The 26,972-nt window shown below is 38.8% G+C and overlaps 1 protein-coding gene across 3 annotated transcripts in view; it reads left to right on the top strand.

Moving 5' to 3' along the window:
- Window positions 1–26,972, top strand: part of UVRAG (UV radiation resistance associated) — a 306,221-nt gene that overhangs the window by 61,138 nt on the left and 218,111 nt on the right. For all 3 annotated transcript variants that reach the window (XM_080688155.1, XM_080688156.1, XM_080688157.1), the window contains exon 6: window positions 21,772–21,857. In XM_080688155.1, coding sequence (XP_080544281.1) covers window positions 21,772–21,857 — 86 coding nt within the window. The remainder of the gene's footprint in view (window positions 1–21,771; window positions 21,858–26,972) is intronic.

Raw genomic sequence — 26,972 nt, 5'->3', positions numbered from 1 at the left:
GTACATGCTATCTTTTTCCCTTACATGGAAACCCTTTCTCTGGAGACCCTGCCTAATATATCTTTGATCTTTGTCTTGCTCCTGCCCTTTGAAATACATTTTTATTGATTTCAGAGAGGAATGGAGAGGGAGAGAGAGATAGAAACATCAGTGATGAGAGAGAATCATTGATTGGCTGCCTCCTGCACACCCCACACTGGAGATCGAGCCTGCAACCCGGGCAAATGCCCTGACCAGGAATTGAACCATTATCTCTTGATTCTTAGGTCGATGCTCAACCACTGAACCACCCTGGCCAGGCTGTATGCCAATTATTAAACTAGGTACTGAAAGGGAAAAGCAACACAGTCTTTCCCTCCTGTTGTGGAGAAAAACCGGGTTCTTTCCTACTGTGTTTCTCTTCTCTGTGTGTCTCCTGTTCTATTCCCACTTCACTTTTGACACTTCTGGTCACCAATTGTGCAGAGGTTTTTCCTAAACCAACAACTTATTCTCTGTGACACCAGCTGGATGTCCTGCAATTGAACTCAATTCTTACACTATCTATCACAGGTTAAGGGCTCAGTCCCACAAGACTGCCCTTGCCTACCCCCACTTCAGATGCCAGTTACAATACCAGGTTGTCACCTGTGCTTCTGACCAACCAGCTTTAGATCCAAGATTCCAATGACCCCTCCCAGAGTGGCTCTAGCAAATTAATCAAGCATAGAAACACATTTATTACTTTATTAAAGGATTTCATAAATGAAACAGAGTAACAGCCGGATGGAAGAGATGCATAGGGTGAGGTCTGGGAGGCCCTGAACGCAGAGCTTCTGTCCCTGTGGAGCTGGGGCATGTCGCCATCCCAGTGTGTATGTGTTGGCCAACTTGAACTCTGTACTTTTGGGGCATTAAGGAGGCTTCATCATGTAGGCATGATGGATCATTAATTCCATTTTCAACCCTTCTTCCTTCTCAAGAGAATGGGGCGGGGGCAGGGCTGAAAATTCCAAGCTTCTAATCATGGCTTGGTCCTTCAGGTGACCAGCCCTCATCCAGGAGCTACTCATTGTTGCCTCGTTAGAACAAAAGATACTCCTTTCACCTGTGTTGGGAGGCCAACTATTAGAACAAAAGATGCTTTTTAGGCTCTTATCACTTAGGACAGGGGTCGGCAAACTCATTAATCAACAGAGCGGCAAACCGCGGCTCGTGAGCCGCATGTGGCTCGCGAGCCGCAGTTTGCCGACCACTGATTAGGAGAATTACAAGGGTTTCAGGAGCTCTGTGCCAAGAACTGGGGTCAGAGACCAGTATATATACTAGCATATATTATTATCAGATGGGTACTGTGGGGTACAAAAGTATTAGACACATATTCACATTCTTTTAGTTAAGGAGATAAAACTACATGTTTTAGTTGAGATAAAACTGCATGTATTCCAGAGAGCACTAGTTTACAAAAATAGGTTTAGTTTGAAAAATTATTTTGATATCCATTATTTGTGTCTTACAGATAATGCAGGTGAATCACAGCAGAAACTTAAATCAGTTGAAAAGACCTTAGGAATAGGTGCTCTTTCAAATGTTTGGGGACTATAAGAGGAACATTGCTGTAACTTGAAGTTGGGGTGGATGGTGGTTGATAAATAGTTAGGTGGCCAGTTGAGATGTTTTCTAGATGGATTTAACTGCTAGGCTGGCAATTGGGGGGACAGGGTGGAATGAGAGGCTGTTGGGCCAGCTTTTTATCTAATAAGCTGTACCTTTCAGATCCAAGTTCAGGAGTTTAGGCCTTAATATAGACATGTAAGGTTATCTTTGCCTGAATTTCCTTTTGGCAAAGACTCTTCTTTTTAGGCAGATGCTGACAACTACCTACTGATTAAGGATATGGGTTTTGGAGACAGATTGATTTGTTTAATTTCAGGCACTACTGCTGCTCACCTATGATCTTGGACAAATTGAGTCATATCTGTGTTTGTGTCCTCAACTACAAATGGAGATAATTTCTACCTCATCATAAGTTGTTTTTGAGGATTAAAGATGGCAATGTATATTATAAGCCTGGCACATGAATGGAGTTCAGTAATAAATGGGAATTGCTATTCACTAGGCACTAAACCTTTTGATAAGAGGGAGGGGCTACCTTTCTAATGCTTATCATTCTGTCAACATTGTGCCCCTTTCACAGTGCCTGGCCTGCAGTAGGGGCTCAATAAAAATTGTTAATGAATACAGGTGAAGGCTTGCTGTATTTAAGACTATCATAAAAATAATTTTGAGATTAAAAATCTTGAGGAGATGGGCGCTCTCGCTCTCTCTCTCTCTCTCTCTCTCTCTCTCACCCTACTTTACCTCCAGCCCAAACTTTTGGAGTTATATTGTTATGTAACTTGTACTGTCATAATAACTAAATATCGGGTTATTGACAAAGTACAAAAAGCATTAGATTGGTAAGAATTCTTTCCTCAGACTAAAAAATATAACAGCAATGTCTTCAGTGTCCAATAGATGGCAGTGCTTTCTCATTTTAATGAAGCAGTAGAATCCAAGTTAAAAGGATCAAATCTTTTTGGAATGAAGTTTAGGAGATTGAAATAGCAATTTGGTGGTTAATTTCACAAATACAGCCGTATAACTTGATTATCTCAAGTGAATAGTCAAGCTGAGATTGAAGATTTAGAGACAGCAGCAAGTTTCATAGTCTGAGAGCCTGGACAAATGTAAAGTTCATTATTTTAAATTTTCCAAGTTGTGGTACTTTTGAAAAGTAGGAAGCCTGAATCCCAGTTTTGTTCTGGTACTGACTGTGTTCCTTGAGCAAATCACTTAACCTCTCTTAGCTTTAGGTTCCTCATCTCAAAAAAAAAAAAAAAAAAAAAAAAAAAAAAAAGCTATCAAATGCTGGGGGAATACTAGAGTTATCCAGCACAACACCCTTATTTCATGGATGAAGATACTAAGGCTCAGGAAGTCTCATGAGCTCTTGAACCTGACATGGCAAATAGTTTTATGCTATAGAATATAACTTGGCCATAGCTATAATAATATCATATACATGTAATATATCATAGAATAAAATTACTACATACTTTCATAGCTCTTAACTTTAAGAATTTGCCTATAAGTTATTTCACTCCATCCTAAAAATAGCCTGTGAGGAAGGCAGAGCATCTATTAGCAGGCATCTAATAGGTATAGCATAAGTATTTGGAGGATAAATGAATGGCCAAGATATCAGGACGAGTTCGTGGCAGAGCCAGGATCAGAACACATCTCTCTATTTCTAGATAGGCACTTTATTCACTATACATGCCACTTGTGTAAAAGTGATGGATAGATGATGTTCATCATTTAATTTCTTTTTGAGGTTTCTTCCATCTTTTAACTTGATTAACTGTGATTGTGATTACTTGAGATACCGTCTTTAACTTATAGAAACTCAGTTATTAGTATTTTCATTTTCAGGATAAAGATGCTGAAACCTAGAAAAGTTAAGAGATTTCCATTTAGTTAACTTTATGGGACTGCAAAATTAAAAAAATGGCTATTTCCTCTTGCTAGTCAAATTAATGGATGCTAACTTGTTTCCAAAGCACGTTCCACGCAGTACACAGGCAGAACATTCAGAAGTAGGGATTAAGTGTCCCAAGCAGCCCATGTTTTAACAACAGAGAAAGAGCTATGGTATAATTTCTGTACAGGTTTCAAGCAAAAAAATCATAAAAATAGCTCATTCCTACACATATCCTCTTCAGTTTTCTTTGTAGCCACCCCCTCTCCTATTACAAAATGCAAGGAACAAAGACTAGACAAATCCTCAGGGGCAGTTTCTAATAGCTGACTGCTTTGTTATAAAACATCTAGGTAATTATGAGCTCAGTTTACATCCAGGGTAAAACTTTGTTTCTGAATGATCTGAGCTGGTGTGATATCCTAGTTACAGTATTACACCAGGTAGGTATAGAGCGTTTGGAAACTACTATTGCTAGTTTTCATTTGCTGAGTGCCTACTTTATATCAGATACTATACCAGCTACTTCACGTGTTTTTATTTAATCTATTGTGACAACTCTACAAGGTAGTTATATCATCGTTTCATAGGTAAAGTACCCTAGAAGAGAACATTAAATTACTGACCCAAGATTATATAGCCAGTAAGATCTGACTTATTCAAAGACCTTTTCTCTCAACCACTATGCTACATGGCATCTCTACATTTCTTCCCAATTCATATAGCATGTCACAGTACCAAGTCTCTATCCTTACATTTAACCAGAGATATCCACTCTGCATTATGAGGATAAAATGAGAGAGTACACGGGAACGTGCTTTGAGTGATATAAATTGTACAGGCTTTGGGTATTTATTATTGTAGACTGGGCATGCAATGCCCATGAGGCCATCAACGCACTGAAGTCCACATAAGTTCCAGGTATTAGTCACTATATTTGGTTTCCCTCTGAGTCCCCCCCCTCCCCTTTTTCTCTTGGATCAAATTAACTTCTGACAGATGTTTGGAAAATCATCTTATCCTGTAATTCATATTTATAAATCCTGCTGCTGCAGTGTGGTCCCCATTCTCTTTCTTCATTGAAGCCAGAGAATAATCTGGGAAAATGCCATGTTTCCTGTTATGAATTTGGAGGCTCTTGTCTTCTTAGCACAATTTTTGAGCTTTTCAGAATTTTAATACTGGAAAATTCAAAGACAAGCATGGTTCTTCGTATAGATATTTTAGATTCTTGAAAAGTAAGTAGAAACGGCTTGACTCGTCCTCACTAGGGAATTCAGAGAGTTTAGATTTTTATTTAGTTTAAAATTTTGAAAACTAGTTTTTATTATTCTTCCTTAGATTTGTGGTGAGGGCATTCTTGACCATTTCCCCTCCCTGACAGTTTCATTTTAAACTGTTGTACAAAGCTGGGGATCCATTTCTTTCATTAAAAAATCTTTCCACTAATGCTAGTTAACATGATGTCACTATTGCCTTCTCTTCCTCTCTCACTTGTCTCTTCTCTCACAGTTGTAGTCATTTGTGTGTACATCTTTCTTCCTGTTAGAGCATTAGCTCATGTAGGACTGAGGTTCTGTCTCATTTTTATAATCCTAGGATTTAGTTAGTAAATAGACTTTACTTAGTAAATGTTTTTCCATGAGTTGCTGAAGTCTACTAGAAGCACATGGTTGCTATCTCTATTCTAAAATATACTTTCACTTAAGGTATGGCTACTTTAGCAGGGTCACTTTTAGTCCTCATGCCAGAGAGTGGCATTGATGACAATCAGTCCACTTCAGATTTGTAGTTTGTGACTACAATTGTGATCATTTTTTGAGGGTTGTTTGAAACACTGAAGTATGAACAAGAATCTATTTATCCCGGTTGATTTTAACTAAAATAAAAGATATAATAAAAATAAATAAGTAAAGAGCTCTGGCCGTTGTGGCTCAGTTGGTTGGGCATTGTCCAGTGCACCAGATAGTTGTCAGTTCAGTTCCCAGTCAGGGCACATGCCTGAGTTGTGAGCTTGATCCCCGATAGGGGACACGCAGAAGGCCATATTCTCTTTCCCTCTCCCTTCTTCTCTCTCTCAAAACCAATTAAAATATTTAAAAATAAATAAAAAGAATTGATTTTAGTTTTGGGATCTGTATACCTTCGCTTAATAACTATTCTTATTCTCATTGCTTCTCACTGCTTTGAGGGAGAGGAAAACATTCTCTGTTGTCTCAAACCTTAGACCAAATCTAGGGGAATACACATTTTTAGCTCCAGTTCAGTGTCTAAGAAGAGGTCTTGCCTCCCTCCTTAATAGCTCAGCATCTGGGCTTCGTCAGAGTTCAGAGGCAGGGGGTGTCCAAGGCTGGAAGGTGCTTGACAGAGGTACTTGTACAATTTTTCTCAGTTTTAACTTGGCTGACACTTAAAAGTATATTAGTGTCCAAATAAACATATACATATAGGAACACAGGCTGTCTTTTGATTCATCAGGTAGCTATTTTAGGAGTAGTTGTATAAATAAATATTACATATTTTTTTAAGTACATGCATTGCATCTGAAAATGTGTTCAAGTAGTAGAATGAGCCATTGTTGTTGTTGTTTTTTCTTCCCCATTATAATTTCTTATTCTACTTAAGTAAGTGGAAGGACTATTTGCTAAGTTTACTTACAGTTTTAAGAATAACATAGAACATTGACAGACAGGCCTGCTAGGGAAAGCTTTCAGTGGAGCCCTTAAATTACTGTCCTTAGGCTTCTACTTGGGCCTTTTGTCTTCACATTAACATATGGCATCTGGATGATTCAGTCTCCTCCCAAATCTACGTCTCCAGTCTGTATTTCCATATATCCAGACTTGTGTCAAATTGCTTGGATGTTTCAGAGTCACAACACTCTATAGGTCCCAAACTGAGCTCAGTTCCCCTCCCCCTTTCAAAATAACCCTACTTCTGTGTGTTCCTTAGTTCAGTGAATGGTACTGCTCTCCATCCACTTTCTCAAGCGAGAACAAGGAGTCATGTTGGACCCCATCCCCTTTTTAAAAATCACTTCTTTGAATCACTGTGGATGGTGCCTACTAAATCTCCTTCTTTCCTGGTTCTTGACTTTATAGCCAGATTTATCTTGCTAAAAATGCTGGTCATGTCCCTTCTTTATGCAGATCATTTCAGAGTAATTAATGAATGGCTTATAAGATCTTGTTGTGATCTGGTTCCTGATTTCTAAGTACTTCATCACATCACTTTCTTATGCTAAAATTTACCCTTCTCAGTTTTAGCTTAGATCCCATTTCCATAGAATGTTTTTCTGTAAATACCCCCTAAATCCAGTTTGGATCCTCCTCTTATTTCCCATAGCACCTTGCATTTCATTTTCCTTATGACTGACCCTTTTCCTGTTACATTCTGATTGCCCATTTGCTCATCTCTCTTTCTTATTAGAATGTAAACTGTGTAAGGGGAGGGACAGTGTCTCTCTTCATTGCTAATTTGTCCCTAGTGCTTGGTACTGTGCCTGGCATAGAGTAATAATTTAATAGCTATTTGATGAGCGAGTGGATGAAGCTTCTGTAGCAGCAGATCATTAAAAATTCTATTGGGATGTACTGCTTGCTCATCATCAGTTATGTAGCTTGTTACTCAAAATTCAAGTTCTCTTTTTTAAAGTAGTTTTGACTCTTTCGGCATAGATACCTGTCATTCCTAAGTTATTATAGTTTTTTTTTTCTTTTTAAAAAATAAATCTTTATTGTTCAGATTATTACAGGTGTTCCTCTTTTTTTCCCCCCATAGCTCCCCTCCACCTGATTCCCCACCCCACCCCACCCCATGCCCTTACCCCCCGCCACTGTCTTCATCCATAGGTGTAAGATTTTTGTCCAATCTCTTCCCACACACCTCACACCCCCTTCCCCCTGAGAATTGTCAGTCCACTCCCTTTCTATGTCCCTGATTCTATTATATTCACCAGTCCATTCTGTTCATCAGATTTTTTATTCACTTGATTTTTAGATTCACTTGTTGGTAGGTATGTATTTGATGTCATTTTGTTGTTCATAATTTTTATCTTTACCTTTTTCTTCTTCTTCCTCTTCTTAAAAAACACCCTTCAGCATTTCATGTAATCCTGGTTTGGTGGTGATGAACTCCTTTAGCTTTTTCTTGTCTGTGAAGCTCTTTATCTGACCTTCAATTCTAAATGATACCTTTGCTGGGTAGAGTAATCTTGGTTGTAGGTTCTTGCTGTTCATCACTTTGAATATTTCTTGCCACTCCCTTCTGGCCTGCATAGTTTCTGTTGAGAAATCAGCTGACAGTCGTATGGGTACTCCCTTGTAGGTAACTAACCGTTTTTCTCTTGCTGCTTTTAAGATTCTCTCTTTGTCTTTTGCTCTTGGCATTTTAATTATGATGTGTCTTGGTGTGGTCCTCTTTGGATTCCTCTTGTATGGGGTTCTGTGCGCTTCCTGGACTTGTAAGTCTATTTCTTTCACCAGGTAGGGAAAGTTTTCTGTCATTATTTCTTCAAATAGGTTTTCAATATTTTACTCTCTTCTTCTGGCACCCCAAAAATTTGGATGTTGGTATGCTTAAAGTTGTCCCAGACTATCTTCATATTTTTGGATTCTTTTTTCTTTTTGTTTTTCTGGTTGGGTGTTTTTTGTTTTCTCATATTTCAGATCTTTGGTTTGATTCTTGGGGTCCTTTGATCTACAGTTGAGTTTCTGTATATTCTTTATTTCAGACAGTGTATGCTTAATTTCTGACTGGTCCTTTTCAATTTTTTTGGCATTCTCACTAAGGTCCTTGAAGGTCTCAGTAAGCTCCTTGGAGGTCTCATGAAGTTTCTCGGCGGTTTTTAGAAGATTCTTGAGTAACCTTATAAATGTGGTTCTGAACTCTATGTCGTCCATTGTTTGCTTTCCTCCATTTCTTTCATTCGTGACATGTTTCTTTGTCTTTGCATTTTGCTGCTTCCCTGTGTTGATGGAGTGGCTTTATGTGGTAGGTGACCTAGAGGGGCCAGTAGCTCAGCCTCCCCAATCACCTGAGGTGGACGCTCTTGGTACACCCCTTTGTGGGCTGAGTGCAAAGTCTTGGTGTAGTTAAGCCTTGATTGCTGTTGGTACACTGGGAGGAATTGACCTCCAGGTCAATTGGCTGTGAGGACCCGCTGTGTCTATAATGGAAGAACTGCTGCGCTGGAGACACGCTTATGGTGCAGGACTTGTTTCAGTGGGGCTTTGGTGCTCACTGAGTCTGCCTCTTGAATATGTCTCTTATGGATGTGAGGAGTTGAAATCTGGTGTCTCACACTGACCACTAGGTACACTGGCTTCTGGATCTCTAATGGGGTGCAGGTCAGCTACTGTCTGAGGCCACCCAGCAGGCGCTAGAGCGAGAACTACAGTTTTTCTCCTGTTTGCTTGGGGTTTGGAGGTTTTGGAGCTGTCTGACCAGGGCTGCAAGTTTGCTATGTTAAGCTGCGATAGGGCGGGCAATTCATATGCTAAAGCCACTGCTAGGAGCTTGGGTGGGTTTGTAGGTTGTGCAGGGCGGGGTCTCAGGGTATCACTAGGCTAGGGTGTGGCAAACAGCGATGGCTGCCAGTAAGCCGGCTCTGTGTTTTCTACAGCGTCCCCGCGTCCTGTGCCCCAGTGCAGTAAACAATTATTCCTGTGCGCAGCCCTGCAAGCAAGCCACTCTCACTTTCTGACCCGATGGCAGACAGTCCAACTTCTCCCCGTGGGAGTTTGGGTCCCCCGCGTCTCCCCAGAAACTGGAGTTCAGAGTATTCGGGAGCTTATCTCCCTTCGGGTTGAAAAAAGCAGCGTTCCCAATCACCCGCCGCCAGCCTGATACACATACCTCTGTACCTCAGCTTTTCGGCGCTTGTGCACGTCTCAATGCTCATTTCTCTTTCCTTCTAGTTGTAGAGCTTCCACTCAGCCAGCTTTCTCGTGGTTCTGGGTGATAGACGTTTTGTCTTTTAGTTGTAGTTTTGAAATTGTTGTGCGAGGCAGCAGTTTAGGTGTTTACCTACGCCGCCATCATGGATCCTCCTCGCCAAGTTATTATAGTTTAAATGGTACTCTTTATTTTTCTCTCCAGATTTGCTTTCCCTTCCAATTTTCCACATCTTTATAACTATTTTCTCATTTATCCAGGCCTCAAGTATTGTAGTTAGGTTTGATTGATTTCTTTTATCCACTGGATTAAGTCATTAGACTCTTTTGAGTCCTTCTTTGAAATAACTTATATCCATGGCTACTTTTTCATCTCCATTGCCATAATCCAAGCTCAGACCGGCATCCCTAGAGGGCTGATTACTGCAATAGTTTCCTGGCGAGCCTATGGACTCTAGTCTCTATGTATCCACTCCGTCTTATTCACCGCTGCCTAATCAATCTTCCTAAAGCACACTCTCATTTTGGTTGTATAGAGCAACTTTTCGTATGCTAGATGTGTACAGATTTTTGACCCAATTTCCGTCTCTCCATTAGCCTAAGTTCAGCCAGTGTTGATTTGGTTCTATCTCTGCTTTTATCTTTACTTCCTCTCTCTCTCTTTTTTCATAGTTTGAGTTTTCATTACCTCTAGTAAGTGGATTTTTAGAAAGCGTCCTAAGTGGTATTTGGACATTCTGCCTCCTCCAATTTATTATATTTGTCATTACCAGAGTAACCTTCCTTAAATGTAGGTCTGATTATTAGCTGACACTGTTGGAAACCTTTCATGAGCCCTTATTGACCAGCGTTGTTTTGGCTTTTTAGCATGACACACACGGCTTTCTGTGCCCTCCTCCTCCCAACTTAATCATTCAGCCATATCTCCCACTGTTTTCCTCTTCAGGATTCCCAGTCATTTTCATACCATGAAGTTGAACAAATTGGACCACTATTTAATGCTCGAATGTAGCTTGTATTTTGCATTGTCATGCTTTGGCCAAATGTGTTCAGTCTGTATGGGACTTTCCTTCACTGCCATTCAGCTTTTTAATACTTCTTAATCTATTCCAAATACTGCCACTGGTTGTGATCTTTGATGTTCCTGCTTCTACTTGATGGAATCTTTACCACATCAGGATTCCCATAGCTTTTCTTTTTAACCTTTCTTTTGGCACCTTTACATTTTTTCCTTCACTTGCAAATTTAACTGGGTTGTATACTTTTATAAGGATGGTAGCAATTGCCTGACACCTTCTATGTATTAGGTGTTTAGTAAACACTGAAATGAATAAGTGTATTTATAATACTATTTGTTTTATAATTAGTTATCCTGTCACCTGGATTACTTGAGTACAATTTTTATAGTTTTAATAAAGTTAAGGACAGTCTTAGGACTGCTGTAGCAGCTAAAATGTACAGTAACACATTTAAAAGGTGACTCATTCAGTGATCTAATACAGGGGTAAGCAAACTATAGTCCACATGTTTTTGTGTGTCCAGCAGGCTAAGAAGGTTTTTACATTTGTAATGAATTTGTAGGAGAAAACAAAGAATATGTGAGAGATGATATGTGTTTGGCAAAGCCTAACATATTTACTATCTGGCCATTGACTGGGAAAGTTTGTTGACTGCTGATCTAGAAACACACCTGATCATCTGCCTAGAATTGCTCCTGCTCATGGGATATGTGAAAATATCTGCTTCCTTAAACAGTTTAATAGATACTCACCCAGACCTTCTTAGAAAACAAATGGGTAGGCCTGGCTTCAGAAGAATTTTGAGTGACATGTAAATCTCTGGGCTCTTTGGCACTTAGCAGTATCTCACACAGATAACCAGATACAAACGAGCCATTTCTTTCCATTATACCCCTTCATCAGAGGTCTGTCGGGATTGCACATCTGGTGAAGTTAGATGTCATTCAGAACAAGGCTCTTAGAGTATTTCAAGAATGATAATTGTTAAGTGGTGGCTGAAGCAGAAGGGTTTAATAATGTCCTTAAGTTGCCTTAAATGTACATGGACCCCGAATTTTAGAACTGGAAAAGGTCTTAGAGATCAAGTGTAGCATGGTCATTAAGAACATGGGCTATGGAGCCAGACTGCATGGCTCTTCTACTTAATCCTCTCTGTGGCTCAGTTTCCTCACCTTTAAAGTGGGGATAATAATAGTATCTGTTTCACAGGGTTGTGTGACTATTAAATATATTAACCTTTAGCATATTAACATTTATTAAAATTAACATGGAAAACAACACTGCCTGGCATACTGTAAATGCTCACAAATGCTTTCCTTGTGTCTGTTACTTTCATTTTTTAATGATTGTTTTTAGTAGCAGTAATCTCATCTCATATTGTAGTTAAAGAAACCGAGGCCTGGAGGAGTTAAATGTTTTTCTTCACAACCACGACAGGCAGAGTGGATTAAAACCTTTCATTTGAATGCTCTTTCCCTGCTATAACGTATTGCTTTTAGTTGTGTGTTAGTAGTGTGGATGATTTTTTAATAGGAAAAAATGTTTGGCAGCTTTTTACATGAAATAAGAAAAGATAAATGGAATGTCATTAATCATTTCTCCCAAGAATCTTCAATCTACTTCTAGTGTCTTTTATTATTTTGATTTTATAGCTAATTTATAGAAATATCTTTCTTATTTTTGTTCTCTTTCTCATTTGCCCTCATGATATGTAGATTACTTCTTAGCCATCTCTTATTTTTTGAGAGAAAATTCACATAACATAAAATTAACCATTTTAAAGTGTATAATGTAGTTGCATTGGTATTTTCAAAATGTTGTGTAGCATGCCAAAACCGGTTTGGCTCAGTGGATGGAGCGTCGGCCTGTGGACTGAAGGGTCCCGGGTTCGATTCCGGTCAAGGGCATGTGACTTGGTTGAGGGCACATCCCCAGTGGGAGGTGTGCAGGAGGCAGCTGATCGATGTTTCTCTCTCATCGATGTTTCTGACTATCTATCCTTCTTCCTTCCTCTCTGTAAAAAATCAATAAAAAATATATTTAAAAAAAAAAATGTTGTGTAGCCAACACCTCTATCAAGTTGCATACATTTTCATCACCCCAAAAGAAAATCCCATATCCATTTGACATTCACTCTACATTTTGCCCTCCCCATCCCCCTGGCAAACATCAGTCTACTTCTGTCTCTGTGGATTTATGTATTCTGACTATTTCATATAAATGGAATCATGCAATATATAATCTTCTGTGTTTGGGTGCTTTCACTTAGCAGAATGTTTTTGAGGTGCATCCACATGTAACATGTGTCAATACTTCTTTCTTTTTATGGTTGAGTAATATCCCATTGTATGAATATGCCATGTTTTGTTTATATGTATCTGTTGATGAATATTTAGCTATTTCTATCTTTTGGCTATTGTGAATAGGGCAGCTATGGACATTTGTGTACAAATAATTGTTTAAGTACCTGTTTTCAATTCTTTTAGACATATACCTGGACTGGCATTCCTGAGTCATATGGTAATTCTGTTTAACTTTCTGAGGAATTGCCAAACTTTTTTTCCTCAGAGGCTGACCATTTTACATCCCTAGCAGCAATGTATGAGGATTCTAATTTCTCTACATCCTTGCCAACAGTTACTTTCTGTTGTTTTTTTTTTCCAATCTTAAAATTCTGTCTATCATCTATCTATATATCCATCCATCCATCAATCCTAGCAGTTATAAAATATCTCATTATGGGTTTTAAAAAAATATGTTATTTTATAGATATTTTTAGAGAGAGAGGAAGGGAGATAGAAAGAAACATTGATGAGAGAGAAACATCAATCAGCTGCCTCCTGCACACCACCTACTGGGGATTGAGCCCACAACCCAGGCATGTACCCTGATTGGGAATTGAACCTGTGACTACTTGGTGCTTGGGATGATGCTCAACCAACTGAGCTACACAGGCTAGGGCTCTCATTGTAGTTTTGAGTCGCATTTCCCTAATGACATTGAACATCCTTTCATGTGCTTATTTGCTATTTGTGTAACTTTTTTTGGAGAAATGTCTTTAAGTCTTTTGCCTATTTTTAATTGGATTTTGTAGCTAATTTATAGGACTTTCTTATTTTTGTTCTCTTTCTCATCATGTTTGTCTTGTTATTGTTGAGTTGTCAGAGTTCTTTATGAATTCTGGATATTAGACCTTCATCAAATATATGATTTGCAAATATTTTCTCCCATTTTGTAGGTTGTTTTTGCACTTCCTTTATAGTATTCTTTACACAAAAAGTTTAAAATTTGGATATAGTTTAATTTATCTATTATTTCCTTGGTTGGTCATGCTTTTGGTGTTATCCTATATAATAAAAACCTAATATGCAAATCGACCAAACGGCAGAATGACCAGTCAGTGGGGGGCAGGACCGGTGAGCGGGTGGCACCAGGCCAGCCAAGGCAGGTGCCAGCAGGCAGAGGGAGGGGATGGTGATCAGGGGGCAGCGACTGGAGGTGGTGGAGGGGCGATTGGGGGGCGGAGCCAGCCACTTGCCAGCCAGTGCCGTCCCTGCATTGGCCCACTGCTCGCCTCCCACAGAGGGAGGCCAGACTGTGGGTTAGGCCGGTTCCCCACCATCAGTTGGACATCCCGTGAAGGCTCCTGGACTGTGAGAGGGCACAGGCCAGGCTGAGGGACCGGTCCCCCCGAGTGCATGAATTTTCATGCACTGGGCCTCTAGTATCTAAGAATCCATGGGCAAATCCCAGGTTATATAGATGTACCTCTGTGTTTTCTTCTAATAGTTTTATGTTTTTAGCTCTTACAATTAGACTTTGATAAATTTTGGAGGTAATTTTTGTACATGGTATTAAGGATTGACCCAACTTCATTTTTTTGCATGCGGCTTCTCAGTAGTTTCAGCATCATTTGTTGTAAACACTGTTCTTTCCCCATTGAATAGTCTTGGCAACTTTGTCAAAAATCAATTGAATATAGGTGTATGAGTTAACTTATGGGTTCTCAGTTCTATTCCATTTATCTATATATCTATCCTTATGCCAGTACTACACTTGTGATTACTGTTACTTTGTAGTAAGTTTTGGAATTGGTAAGCATGATTCCTCCAATTGGTGTATATTACATTGATTGATTTTCATTTATTGAACCACCCTTACATACCTTGAATAAATCCCACTTGTTCCTGGCATACAGTCCTTTTAAGAAATTATTTTTAATTGTGGCAAAATATACAGAATGTAATATTTATCACCTTAACCATTTTAAGTGTAAAGTTTAGTGGTATTAAGTAAGTTCACATTGTTGTGCAACCATCAGCACCATCCATCTCCAGAACTCTTTTCATCTTATAAAACTGAAACTCTCTACTCATTAAGCACTAAGTCCCCATCTTCCCCTTCCCCAAGTGTCCTAGCACTCACCCTACTGTTTCTATGAATTTGACTACATTAGGTACCTTATGTAAGTGGAATCATACAGTATCTGTTCTTTTGTCACTGGCTTCTTTTATGTAACACTAGGGGCCCAGTGCACAAATTTGTGCACCTTGAAAGGAACTGTGGGCCGCAAGGCTGCAGTGGGCACAGGGGTGGGTCTCCGCCCATCCTCCGCACCCCTGCCCAGCCCCTCCCGCCGTGACCTGCCCCCCCCCCCCCGCTGTCCCCTATCTGCCGGCAGCTGCTGCCACTCCCATGTGCTGACAGCATCGGCCCTGCTCGCACCCGCTGACAGCATGGAGCGATTGGGGCTGGCGCCGTCAGCAGGTGCAAGTGGTGGCTTCGGTGCTGGAGCAAGGGGAGGTGGAGAAGCCCTCAGGGGCGATTGGGGTGGCAGCCGCCGCTAGCACCCATGCCAAGCGATCAGGACCGGTGCTGGGAACCTGCAGCAGGTGTAAGCGGTGGCTTCGGCGCCAGCTGCAGGTGTGAGTGGGGCTGGCGCCGGCAGCAGGTGCAAGCACTGGGCGGGACCACAGTGCGCGAGAGCAAAGAATTTTCAGAAATCATCAGAGGCTCACCCCAAAGATAGCGACTGGTGCCCCGCCTTGGTCTGGTGCCCCCGCTCGCCTACTCCACCATCCTGCCGCGGCCAATGCCCGCCATGTTCCGTGCTCTGCTGCCTGCTGCTGACGCCTGCCATTTTCTGCACGCACCCCCTGGTAGTTGGCATACGTCATAGCGACCAGTTGTTCCGTTGTTTGGTTGTTCCACAGTTTGGTCTGTTTGCATATTAGCCTTTTATTATATAGGATTATATAGGATAATGTTCATATTGTAGCACACATCAGAATTTCCTTTATAAGGCTAAATAATATTCTGTTGTGTGAGTATAGACATATTTTGTTTGTTGATTCATCTGTTGTTGGACCTTGGGTTGCTTCTACCCCTTGACTGTTGTGAATAATGCTATTATTGAACATGGATGTAAAAATATCTCTTTGAGTCTTGTAATTCTTCTGGATATATATCCAGAAGTAGAATTGCTAGACCAAATGGCATACACCTTTTTTTTATATTCTACTGGATTAATTTTACTAATATTTTGTTGAAGATTCTTACATTTATATACATAAGGGATATTGGTCTATAATTTTCTTGTGATATTATTATCTGGCTTTGTTATCAGAGTAATTCTTGTCTCATAAAATGAGTTAAGAAGTATTTCTTCCTCTTCCATTTTTGGGCAGACTTTGAGAAGGGTTAGTGTTATTATTTAAAAAAAAAATGATTGGTAGAATTCACCAGTCAATTCATGTGGTTCTGGGCTTTTCTTTCCTGGGATTTTTATGATTACTGATTCAACCTTTTTACTTATTCTGACTTTGTTAAATTAACATTTGTTAAGTGGAGCATAGGGGGCCAGATGGTGAGCTATGATTTAACCACAGATCATAAGAGGAACTGAAATAGAGAAGTTTATTACTCACAGGTTCTAGAGGAATTATAGGACATGCCTCAAAGAGCCACATAGGGAAGTCAAGGCAGGAGACAGAGGCAGCACCTTGGTACATGCCTTTATAAGGGTGGAGTGCTTTGGGCTTCCTGGGCTAGGGCTGAGCTGGTCAATTTAAACCAAAAGAGCAGGGTTTTGGTAGTCTCCATGGTTTTTTTTTTTTTTTTTTTTCATTAAAATGTTTTTCTTTATTGATTAAGGTATTACATATGTGTCCTTATTCCCTCATTGCCACCCACACTCCCACTCATGCCCTCATCTCCATGGGGTTTTTTATCTAGTGGGTGCATAAGGCATACAGGTGCTGGTAGCAGAGGAGACTGCTTGATCACAAGTCAGATCAGGAACTTACATTTGCTTCTGACTCTGTGAGCTGCCTTCCAGGGTGTGCGCTTCCCTGAGGGGCTAATGTTAGTTTAAGGTCCTTGCGGGCTGCTTGCTCAAGTAAAATGGATGCCAAGGCAGTAATACCGTGGAGTAGCTTAGCTAAACTTTTAGATGATTTGTAGGTCTTTCCAGATTTTCTGTTTTTTTCTTGAGTTATTTTTGTGTTTCGAGTTGTTTCTATTTATCTAGGTTATCTGATTTGTTGGCATGCAATTGTTCATAGTGTTCTTCTATAATACTTTTTATTTCTGTAAGGTTGGTGATAATGTTCTCATTTTAATTCTGATTTCAGTGATTTGAGTCTCCTCTTTTTTTTTCTTACTCAGTCTAGCTTAAGGTTTGTCAGTTCTGTTGATCTTTTCAAAGAACTAACTTTTGGTTTTGTTGATTTTTGTTCGTTTGTTGTTTTTGTATTTTCTATTTCATAGATCTCTGCTCTAATTTTTATTTCCTTCTTGCATGTTTTGGGTTTATTCTTTTTCTAGTTCCTTAAGGTAGAAGATTAGGTTATTGATTTGAGCTCTATTTTATTTTTCAGATGTAGATGTTTGCAGCTATAAATTACACTCAGAGCCATACTGGCCAGGTTCCATTCTTTAATTTTCAACCTATTTGTGTTTTTGGTTCTAAAGTATATCCCTTGTAGATAGCTTATAGTGGGTTGCTAAAAAAATATTTTCTGCCATCCTCTGCCTTTTTATCCACTTACACTTCATGTAATTACAGATATGGAAGTTCTGCCATTTTTCTATTTGTTTCCTTATATCATTTTTGTTTCTTATTTCCTTCATTACTACCTTTTTTGGTGTTATCTACTTTCTCATGTAACATTTTGATTCTTTTCTCATTTATTTTACTATGTATATTTTAGTTATTTTCTTAGTCATTACCCTAGGGATTACAATTAACATATTAATTTAATTTAATTCAAGTTAATATCAATTTAGTTTTACTATTATATAAAAACTTTTCTTATATATATCTCTGTTCCCCTTTGTGTTACTGTTGTCACAAGTAACATTTTATTTATTATTTTTACTATATTTTTATTTATCTCAGAGAAGAAGGGAGAGGGAGGGAGAGAAACATCAATGATGAGAGAGAATCATTGATTGGCTGCTTCCTGTACACCCTCTCCTGGGGATTGAGCCCACAACCCAGGCATGTACCCTTCACCGAAATTGTACCTGGCACCCTTTCGTCCCCAAGCTGATGTTCTAGCCACTGAGCCAAACCGCCTAGGGCACAAATTATATCTTTATAATTGTGTGATCATCAAGATAGATTTGTAATGATTGTTTCATATGTTTGTCTAATTGATTGATTTTTAAATGCTAAACCAACTTTACATTTTTAGAATAAATTAAGTCAATAATGATGTGTTATTATATTATTCTTATAATGTATTGCTAGTTTAATTTGTTAATATATATTTTTAATTTTTATTTTTTTTATTTTTTAAAAATAAATCTTTATTGTTCAGATTATTACAGGTGTTCCTCTTTTTTCCCCCAAAGCTCCCCTCCACCTGATTTCCCACCCCACCCTATGCCCTTACCCCCCGCCACTGTCTTCATCCATAGGTGTAAGATTTTTGTCCAATCTCTTCCCACACCCCTCACACCCCTTTCCCCCTGAGAATTGTCAGTCCAATCCCTTTCTATGTCCCTGATTCTATTATATTCACCAGTCCATTCTGTTCTTCAGATTTTTTATTCACTTGATTTTTAGATTCACTTGTTGGTAGGTATGTATTTGATGTCATTTTGTTGTTCATAATTTTTATCTTTACCTTTTTCTTCTTCCTCTTCTTAAAGAATACCCTTCAGCATTTCATGTAATCCTGGTTTGGTGGTGATGAACTCCTTTAGCTTTTTCTTGTCTATGAAGCTCTTTATCTGACCTTCAACTCTGAATGATAGCTTTGCTGGGTAGAGTAATCTTGGTTGTAGGTTCTTGCTGTTCATCACTTTGAATATTTCTTGCCACTCCCTTCTGGCCTGCATAGTTTCTGTTGAGAAATCAGCTGACAGTCATATGGGTGCTCCCTTGTAGGTAACTAACCATTTTTCTCTTGCTGCTTTCAAGATTCTCTCTTTGTCTTTTGCCCTTGGCATTTTAATTATGATGTGTCTTGATGTGGTCCTCTTTGGATTCCTCTTGTACGGGGTTCTGTGCGCTTCCTGGACTTGTAAGTCTATTTCTTTCACCAGGTAGGGAAAGTTTTCTGTCATTATTTCTTCTAATAGGTTTTCAATATTTTGCTCTCTTCTTCTGGCACCCCAAAAATTCGGATGTTGGTACGCTTAAAGTTGTCCCAGAGGCTCTTTACACTATCTTCATATTTTTGGATTCTTTTTTCTTTTTGTTTTTCTGGTTGGGTGTTTTTTGTTTTCTCATATTTCAGATCTTTGGTTTGATTCTTGGGGTCCTTTGATCTACAGTTGAGTTTCTGTATATTCTTTATTTCAGACAGTGTATGCTTAATTTCTGACTGGTCCTTTTCAATTTTTTTTGGCATTCTTATTAAGGTCCTTGAAGGTCTCACTAAGCTCCTTGGAGGTCACATGAAGTTTCTCGGCAGTTTTTAGAAGATTCTTGAGTAACCTTATAAATGTGGTTCTGAACTCTATGTTGTCCATTAGTTTGCTTTCCTCCATTTCTTTCTTTCGTGACATGTTTCTTTGTCTTTGCATTTTGTTGCTTCCCTGTGTTGATGGAGTGGCTTTATGTGGTAGGTGACCTATAGGGGCCAGTAGCTCAGCCTCCCCAATCACCTGAGGTGGACGCTCTTGGTACACCCCTTTGTGGGCTGAGTGCAAAGTCTTGGTGTAGTTAAGCCTTGATTGCTGTTGGTACACTGGGAGGAATTGACCTCCAGGTCAATTGGCTGTGAGGACCCGCTGTGTCTATAATGGAAGAACTGCTGCGCTGGAGACACGCTTATGGTGCAGGACTTGTTTCAGTGGGGCTTTGGTGCTCACTGAGTCTGCCTCTTGAATGTGTCACTTATGGATGTGAGGAGTTGAAATCTGGTGTCTCACACTGACCACTAGGTACACTGGCTTCTGGATCTCTAATGGGGTGCAGGTCAGCTACTGTCTGAGGCCACCCAGCAGGAGCTACAGTGAGAACTACAGTTTTCTCCTGTTTGCTTGGAGTTTGGAGGTTTTGGAGCTGTCTGACCAGGGCTGCAAGTTTGCTAAGTTAAGCTGCAATAGGGCGGGCCATTCATATGCTAAAGCCGCTGCTTGGAGCTTGGGTGGGTTTGTAGATTGTGCGGGGCGGGGTCTCAGGGCGTCACTAGGCTAGCGTGTGGCAAACAGCGATGGCTGCCAGTAAGCCGGCTCTGCGTCTCCGACCACGTCCCCGCGTCCTGCGCCGCAGTGCAGTAAACAATTATTCCTGTGCGCAGCCCTGCAAGCAAGCCTCACTCACTTTCCGACCTGATGGCAGACAGTCCAGCTTCTCCCCGTACGAGTTTGGGTCCCCCGCGTCTCCCCAGAAACTGGAGTTCGGAGTAATCGGGAACTTGTCTCCCTTCGGGTTGAAAAAAAGCAGCGCTCCCAGTCGCCCGTCGCCAGCCCGATTAGCGCGCCCCCGTACCTCAGCTTTTCAGCACTTATGCACCTCTCAGTGCTGTTTTCTCTTTCCTTCTAGTTGTAGAACTTCCACTCAACCAGCTTTCCTGTGGTTCTGGGGGATAGACGTTTTGTCTTTTAGTTGTAGTTTTGAAATTGTTGTGTGAGGCAGCAGTTTAGGTGTTTACCTATGCCGCCATCTTGGATCCTCCAATTTGTTAATATTTTGCCAAGGATTTTTGTGTCTGTGTTCATGAGGGATATTGGTCTGTAATTGTGTGTGTGTGTGTGTGTGTGTGTGTGTGTGTTTGTGAGAGAGAGAAAGAGAGAGAGAGAGACTTTGTCAAGTTTTAGCATCAGTAATGCTAGTCTTATGAGTTGAAAATTGTTCCCTTTTCCTCTATTTTATGAATGAGTTTGTGTTAATGTTATTTCTTAATGCTTGTTAGAGTTCATCAGGGAAACCATCTGGACATAAACATCTTTTGTGTACAGCTTTTTAAAATATTCACTTAAAAAAAGATATAGGGTTATTCAGTTACTATTTCATTATCAATTTTGACATTTTGTATTTTTGCAAGTAGTTTGTCTAATTCATCTAAGTTGTACAATTTGATAGCATAAAGTTGTTCATAATATTCTAATAACCTTTTTTTTGAGGTTACATGGGTTAGTAATATTTTAATGTCCGTAGCAACATAACTTTAAAAATGCTTATAATAGTATTATAACAAACATTTATATAGTGCTTATTACATATATTTTACTTTTCAAATATTAACTCTTTTAATTCCCACAACCACTTGTGAAGTAGGTAATATTTTCACTCCATAGTACAGAAGAAGAAACCAAGGTTTAACTAAGAATGCTTAGATACCTTGCTCAAGACTACATAGCTGGTGTATTACGGGCTTATGTTGTAATCAGGTGGTCTGGGTCCCGAGTCCTTTTTTCTTAACTACTATTTACTTTATCTACCTTAAATGACAAATAACTGTCCTGTAATTCTTATGGATTGTGCCCTGTTTTCTCTAGAAACCATCCTTGCTCCCATCATCTTTGTACCACTAAGTGGAAATGTTTATTTCTGGTATTTGTAATTGGAACTTGGAATGCCTTTTCCCCCATAAAAACATGACATGCAATGACTAGGTATACTTGAAATATTATTAATATTCTTTTTCAGTCACATATGTAAAAAAGACTTCTGGGGCTTCTCTGTGAAATTCACTGCAAAATGTGAAACATTGTTTCTGTGGAAAAATATTAGAGGAAATTTATTTTGAGTTCACTTGCATAAAATGTTAAACTTTAGTTATACGGAAGTTGTAATTTTTGAACCTCTTAACAATTTGAATTATAATGTTAAAAAGACAAACATGATTAATTGTGCACATATTATTTCACTGTGATTAATTTGTTAATTAATATCTTTTAGGGTTATTCAAATGCTCAGAAGAATATTCTTCTTCAGGTGGATCAGAACTGTGTTCGCAATTCTTATGATGTCTTCTCTTTGCTGCGGTAAGAAACTTCATAGAGTCCTCCTGCATTTTCTAAAGAATCTTCCTCATTTTGAGTCTGTGACATTTCAGGGTGAGGAAATGTATGGGAGGTTTAGAAGCTGCTATTCAGGCTTGGCATTTTTTAGTGAGAGCTTCATAAATTTTGTAGCTACAGTGATTTAAGTGTATCTCCTTCACAAAACCTTTGGAAAGTCATTTCCTTTCTTTGGACAGTGGGAGAGAGTGATTGGAAGCCAATGATCTTAAGACAGGGGCATGAGCTATTTCTAGCCTTTGGCACTAGAAAGAGCAGCAAGCAGAAGTACAAAATTTAGACTTATCAGAATTTTAACAACTACAGCATTACTAGAAAAGCCCTCCTATAGCCCCAGACACGGCTTAGAGTTTTGACCTGCTGTTCGTCTTTTAAAAGAATCATGTTTGGCAGGGCAAAGGAACTTTGCACGAATCTCATGTTCAGAGGCTTAACTGCTGGAGTTCTGTATTTTTATAATGTCTGGGCTTAATTTTGAAAGATTTTATAATTTGTTTTTAATTTTCAGTGTGGTAGATCATCTAGGACATTTTCCTAAGAGGCAGGTTACCAAAATAAATGCAATTCAAAATAAAGTTCACTGTGACACTCAACCTGTGTTCACCCTCCTCAGACAGATGGTTCATTGAAATTTGATTTTGGAAGTATTTTTCTAATGTTTACATAACACATAATAAATTTCAGACCATTAGACATCCTTTATATATCTACCAGAGGAAGAGACCAGAAGGATTATTGGACTCTTGTCCCATTGGATGATTATTTATTTTATAAACATTATGAAATGGGTCTTTCCTTTGCAAATCTTGAATTTTATTATCCATGATGATAGAGAGTTTGGTCACATGGACTGTATAAATTGCTCTTAAGAGACAATGATTTCAACTAAAGAAACCACACACATTTGATGACTTTTGAATCTCATCTGAGAAGTACTTTCACTTTGAATTCTTAGGCTATGTAACAGAATGAACAGGATTTAGTAATCAGATAGTAGAGAAAGCAGGAGGTGTCAAAATATATAACTCATCTTTTTGAGCCTATTCAGTTTGGGACTACATTAAGTTTAAGTATTGGAAAGAAGACTGTACAGAAGTAATTTGAAATGTGAGTAAGCCACTAATATTTCTTGACCTGTTTTCTTAAGTAAAATGAGAGTATAGATATTATTTTAAAGCTATTTTCCAAGTATGAGATTCTGTGATCTTATTAGAGAAATCATTAGATTAAAAGACAAAGGAAGGCAAAGTCAGTGGGAAGGAGAGGATTTGGGAAAGGCAGCATCATAGAAACTAAGAGAATAAGATTCAAGGAGCATCAAATGCTTCATGATACAGAAGAATCGGAACTGACCAGAGTGACAGTAGCATCTCGGGAAGCAGCACAGCGTAATAGAGAATGCTTCCCTCAACCTGACCCTGACTTTAGTTATCCTTGATTTACCCAATTCATTTAACCTCTGTGATTCTTTAGAAGTTGGAAGCAGTGAAGTTAAAAATTTGTGTAATTTACAAGCATTTTCACATTTATGATCTCATTCTCTTAGAAACTTTTTATGTTCACACATCATTGTAGAAGCTGAAGTCAAGAGGTGTTAAATGATTTATTTACCCGAGGGCACACAGCAAGTAAGAGCCAGGCTGGAGGTTGGTATGAAGGTTTTCTGACAAGCATGTTTTGTAGAACCTTTTCTGAGTCTCGCTTACCTTCGTAGGCTGGTGGTTATGAGGTGAACATGGATAGTTGCTCAGTTAGTTAACACTGATCTTGCAATGATATGTCTCTTGGGGGTTTCATTTCTAGGGTATCTTTCAGATTCCTCAGGTGTGTTAGCAGTTTGAATTGTCTTATTAACAGTGGCCCTGTCTTTACCATTTTGTTAAATCATTTATACTGTAGCTGGTAGTACATTCCCAGTGAAATGCAGCTTTCTCTGAAAATTCTCTCAAGACATTAGAAAAAAAGTAACCATCATCTCTGCTCAATCAAAAGTGCTTGGAAAACAATTTTGTGTACATCAGTTTTGTTCATAGTTTGCCCTCTTTAACTCAGGCAACATTGTTTCTGGATGAGAATAATTTAAAAAATATATCTTTTCTTTTCCTGATGCTTTCTTGGTTTGTGAAATTGTTACTTCTTGATCTGTAATTTTATATGAAAACACACAGTCAGAATTTTTTAATATCACTTTTACCCCCATAGGATTCTCAGTGTCTTTTGGAGTCAGGATTAGAATTCAGGTCTCCTGGTTTTGTTTTTCGAGAGTATATTCTAATTAATAACTTTCACTGTGTTGTTATGTGTGACTGTCTCAGCAAAGTAGGAAATCTTGACTAAGGCAAGGATTTGGAAGCACCAAGGACCAGGGCTTAAAACTCCTTCAGATGGATGTGATATACCATTTTTTAGGAAAACAATGACCTGAGATTTTACTCAGATTTTTTCACCTATAGTGAACAATTTAGGCTAATTTTAGTTGTCAAAATAATAGAAAACTTTTTCTAAATTTACCTTTAGTGTGTGTGATGGTAATTAAAATTTTTGCTTCTGTAACCCTTGGAAATTCCTGGATTAAGGATTAGTTTTCATGTAAGCAGACATTTAAGAGCCACTTGATCTTCACCACAAGGTGTCGATGTTGCTCTTTAACCGGCATTTGAAGTTTATTTTACAATGCTGAGGTGAGAAAAATAGGGTTAAAAATTAAAAATAGGGCATTTATTTTTAGGCGTTAACTTTTTTCTATTATTCCTTCTAGGTTAAGGGGTTTCTAGATGTATTAGATAGCTTTTTCCTTTTAGTTCTGTTAATACTTTTTTCTCTTTTAGGGAGTTACTGAAAGATGATAAAGAGAGGAGGAATGACATGGTCAGGTGTGCAGTTTAGAATTCTAACTATGGTAACAGTGCGGAATAGACCTGAGGGAAAAGACTGATAGCAAGGAGGTATCGTAATCCCACCTGTTCTCTGTGATTGAAAGATTATTTTTGACGTTTAAAAACTCATTTTCTTTTCTTTCGTGCACATGTCCTCAGAAAGGTAGTTCTACTGAAGTGAGATATGTAAGCATAATTCTGGCTTTCTTCTACTATAGTTTTTATTTTTTTTCCTTCCCCTTTTGACTTGTCCTACATTAGGCAGTTTAATAAGTGGAAGTACAGTGTGGAAATCATGGGCCCTCCACTGAGATTCCAGTTGTAAAACTGCCATATGCTCATAACTGGATGCAAGACTTTGGGCAAGTTCCTTTGGTATGTTGCAAACTACTCTTGTAAAATAGGGATAGGGTTAATCTCAGAGGAATATTATGAGAATTAAATAAGGTAAAATGCTGGAAAGATCCTACTATAGTTACTGGCATATAGTAGACATTTAATAAATAAAAGTTTTCACTTTCCCCATTACTTCCCCATCTTAGAATTATCTTTCTCCTTTATGCCAGTGTTCTTTTTTATGTCATCACTGGCTTTTCCAATATTGAGCACAGTTTTCCTTTCTTGCCCTTCTAATGCCTACCACCTGTGCTACTAATCCTAAACAGTCAGGATAAAAATTGTTCAGCATGTGTATGTCTTTTTCTCCTTAATGACATTGAAAACTTCATAAAGGACAGGATTATTTCATATGGTTATATTTCTTCTCTCTATCTTATGGGGTTCTTGGTTTTGTTGGCATTCCCTGGATCCTGTTGTGATCCTAGAGGCCTAGTTCCTGTGGGTCCTAGGACTCTTTTGCATTGCTTTCTTCCTGAGTACTCTCTTCCATTACCACAGCTTCAACAAACTCATCCACATGTTAATGTCTCTCAGATCTATATATATCTCTAGTTCCTAACTCTTTTTTTTTTTATTTCATTTCTGATCTGTTTTTTTCCCCCCAATCATCATTGGACATTTATACTTTCATGATGTGTGAGAACCTCAACCCTAACATGGCAAGAGCTACACTCATTGGCTTAGTTTTCCTTTCCTTTTCCCTGGTTTGCTAGTGATATTACCACTATTTCAGGTACCTCAAGTGAACACACCCCTTTGTTCTCACCTCTGTTTTCCTGGACTATTTTCAACCTCCTAACTAATCTCCCTATGACCAGTTTTGTTTTTTTTTTCATGCAATTAATAGCAATTATTTATTGAGTACTTTGTGCCAGGAATTATTCTTATTATTCTAATTAATTATTCTCTTAATTCTCGCTACAACCTTCTGTGGCAAGAATTATTCCTATTCCTATTTACAGATGATGAAATTGAGGCACAAAGCAGTTAACTTGCTTATTTAAGGTCACACAACTAGTGTTAACCTGTATTCAACCTAGATAGTCTAACTCTCAAGCCCAGGTTCTTAACCAGTACATCTTACAGCTTTGTAATTTTGTATACTGCTCCAGTATAATTTATCTGCCATATTCCTGCCAGAGTGACCTTTTTTATTTAAAAAATTTTTTGTTGTTGAAAGTACTACATATGTTCCCTTATTTCCCCTATCGACCCCCTGCAGACCCCCATTCCCGCCTCACCAACCCACTGTCTGTGTCCATGGGTTATGCATATATGGATACAAGGTCTTTGTTTGATTACCTCCCACCCACTCATCCTCCTCCGCCTTCCCTCCGAGATTCTGCAGTCTGTTCCATGCTTCCATGCCTCTGGATCCACTCCGTTCATCAGTTTATTTTGTTAATTAGATTCCATATATGAGTGAGATCATGTGATACTTGTCTTTCTCTGCCTTACTTATTTCACTTAGCATGATGCTCTCCAGGCAGAGTGACATTTTTAAAAAGATACATCAGTTTTGTCATTAGGTTTAGAAATCTTTGAGTAAATGTGGTGTTCAAAAAATGTTGTTCTAAACACTTCATAGGGACTAGTGTCCTTATTTTAAGTCTTCCTACACTGCCTGTGCAATTAATAGCTAGCATTTATTGGGCACTTACTATGTTATATTAGTTCTTCGTTGTCTAATTCTCTTGTGAGCACCCTCAAAGTGAGAGCTGCTTTAGGCTAGAATCCTTGTTTTATTGATCTTTGTATTGGTCCTATCAAGTGCATATCCTATGTAATAAAAGGCTAATATGCA

This window comes from Plecotus auritus (assembly GCF_963455305.1).
Source record: "Plecotus auritus genome assembly, chromosome: 9".
Taxonomy (NCBI): domain Eukaryota; kingdom Metazoa; phylum Chordata; class Mammalia; order Chiroptera; family Vespertilionidae; genus Plecotus; species Plecotus auritus.
The sequence above is the reverse complement of the archived record's forward strand: the minus strand, read 5'-3'. Positions and strand labels throughout refer to the sequence as shown.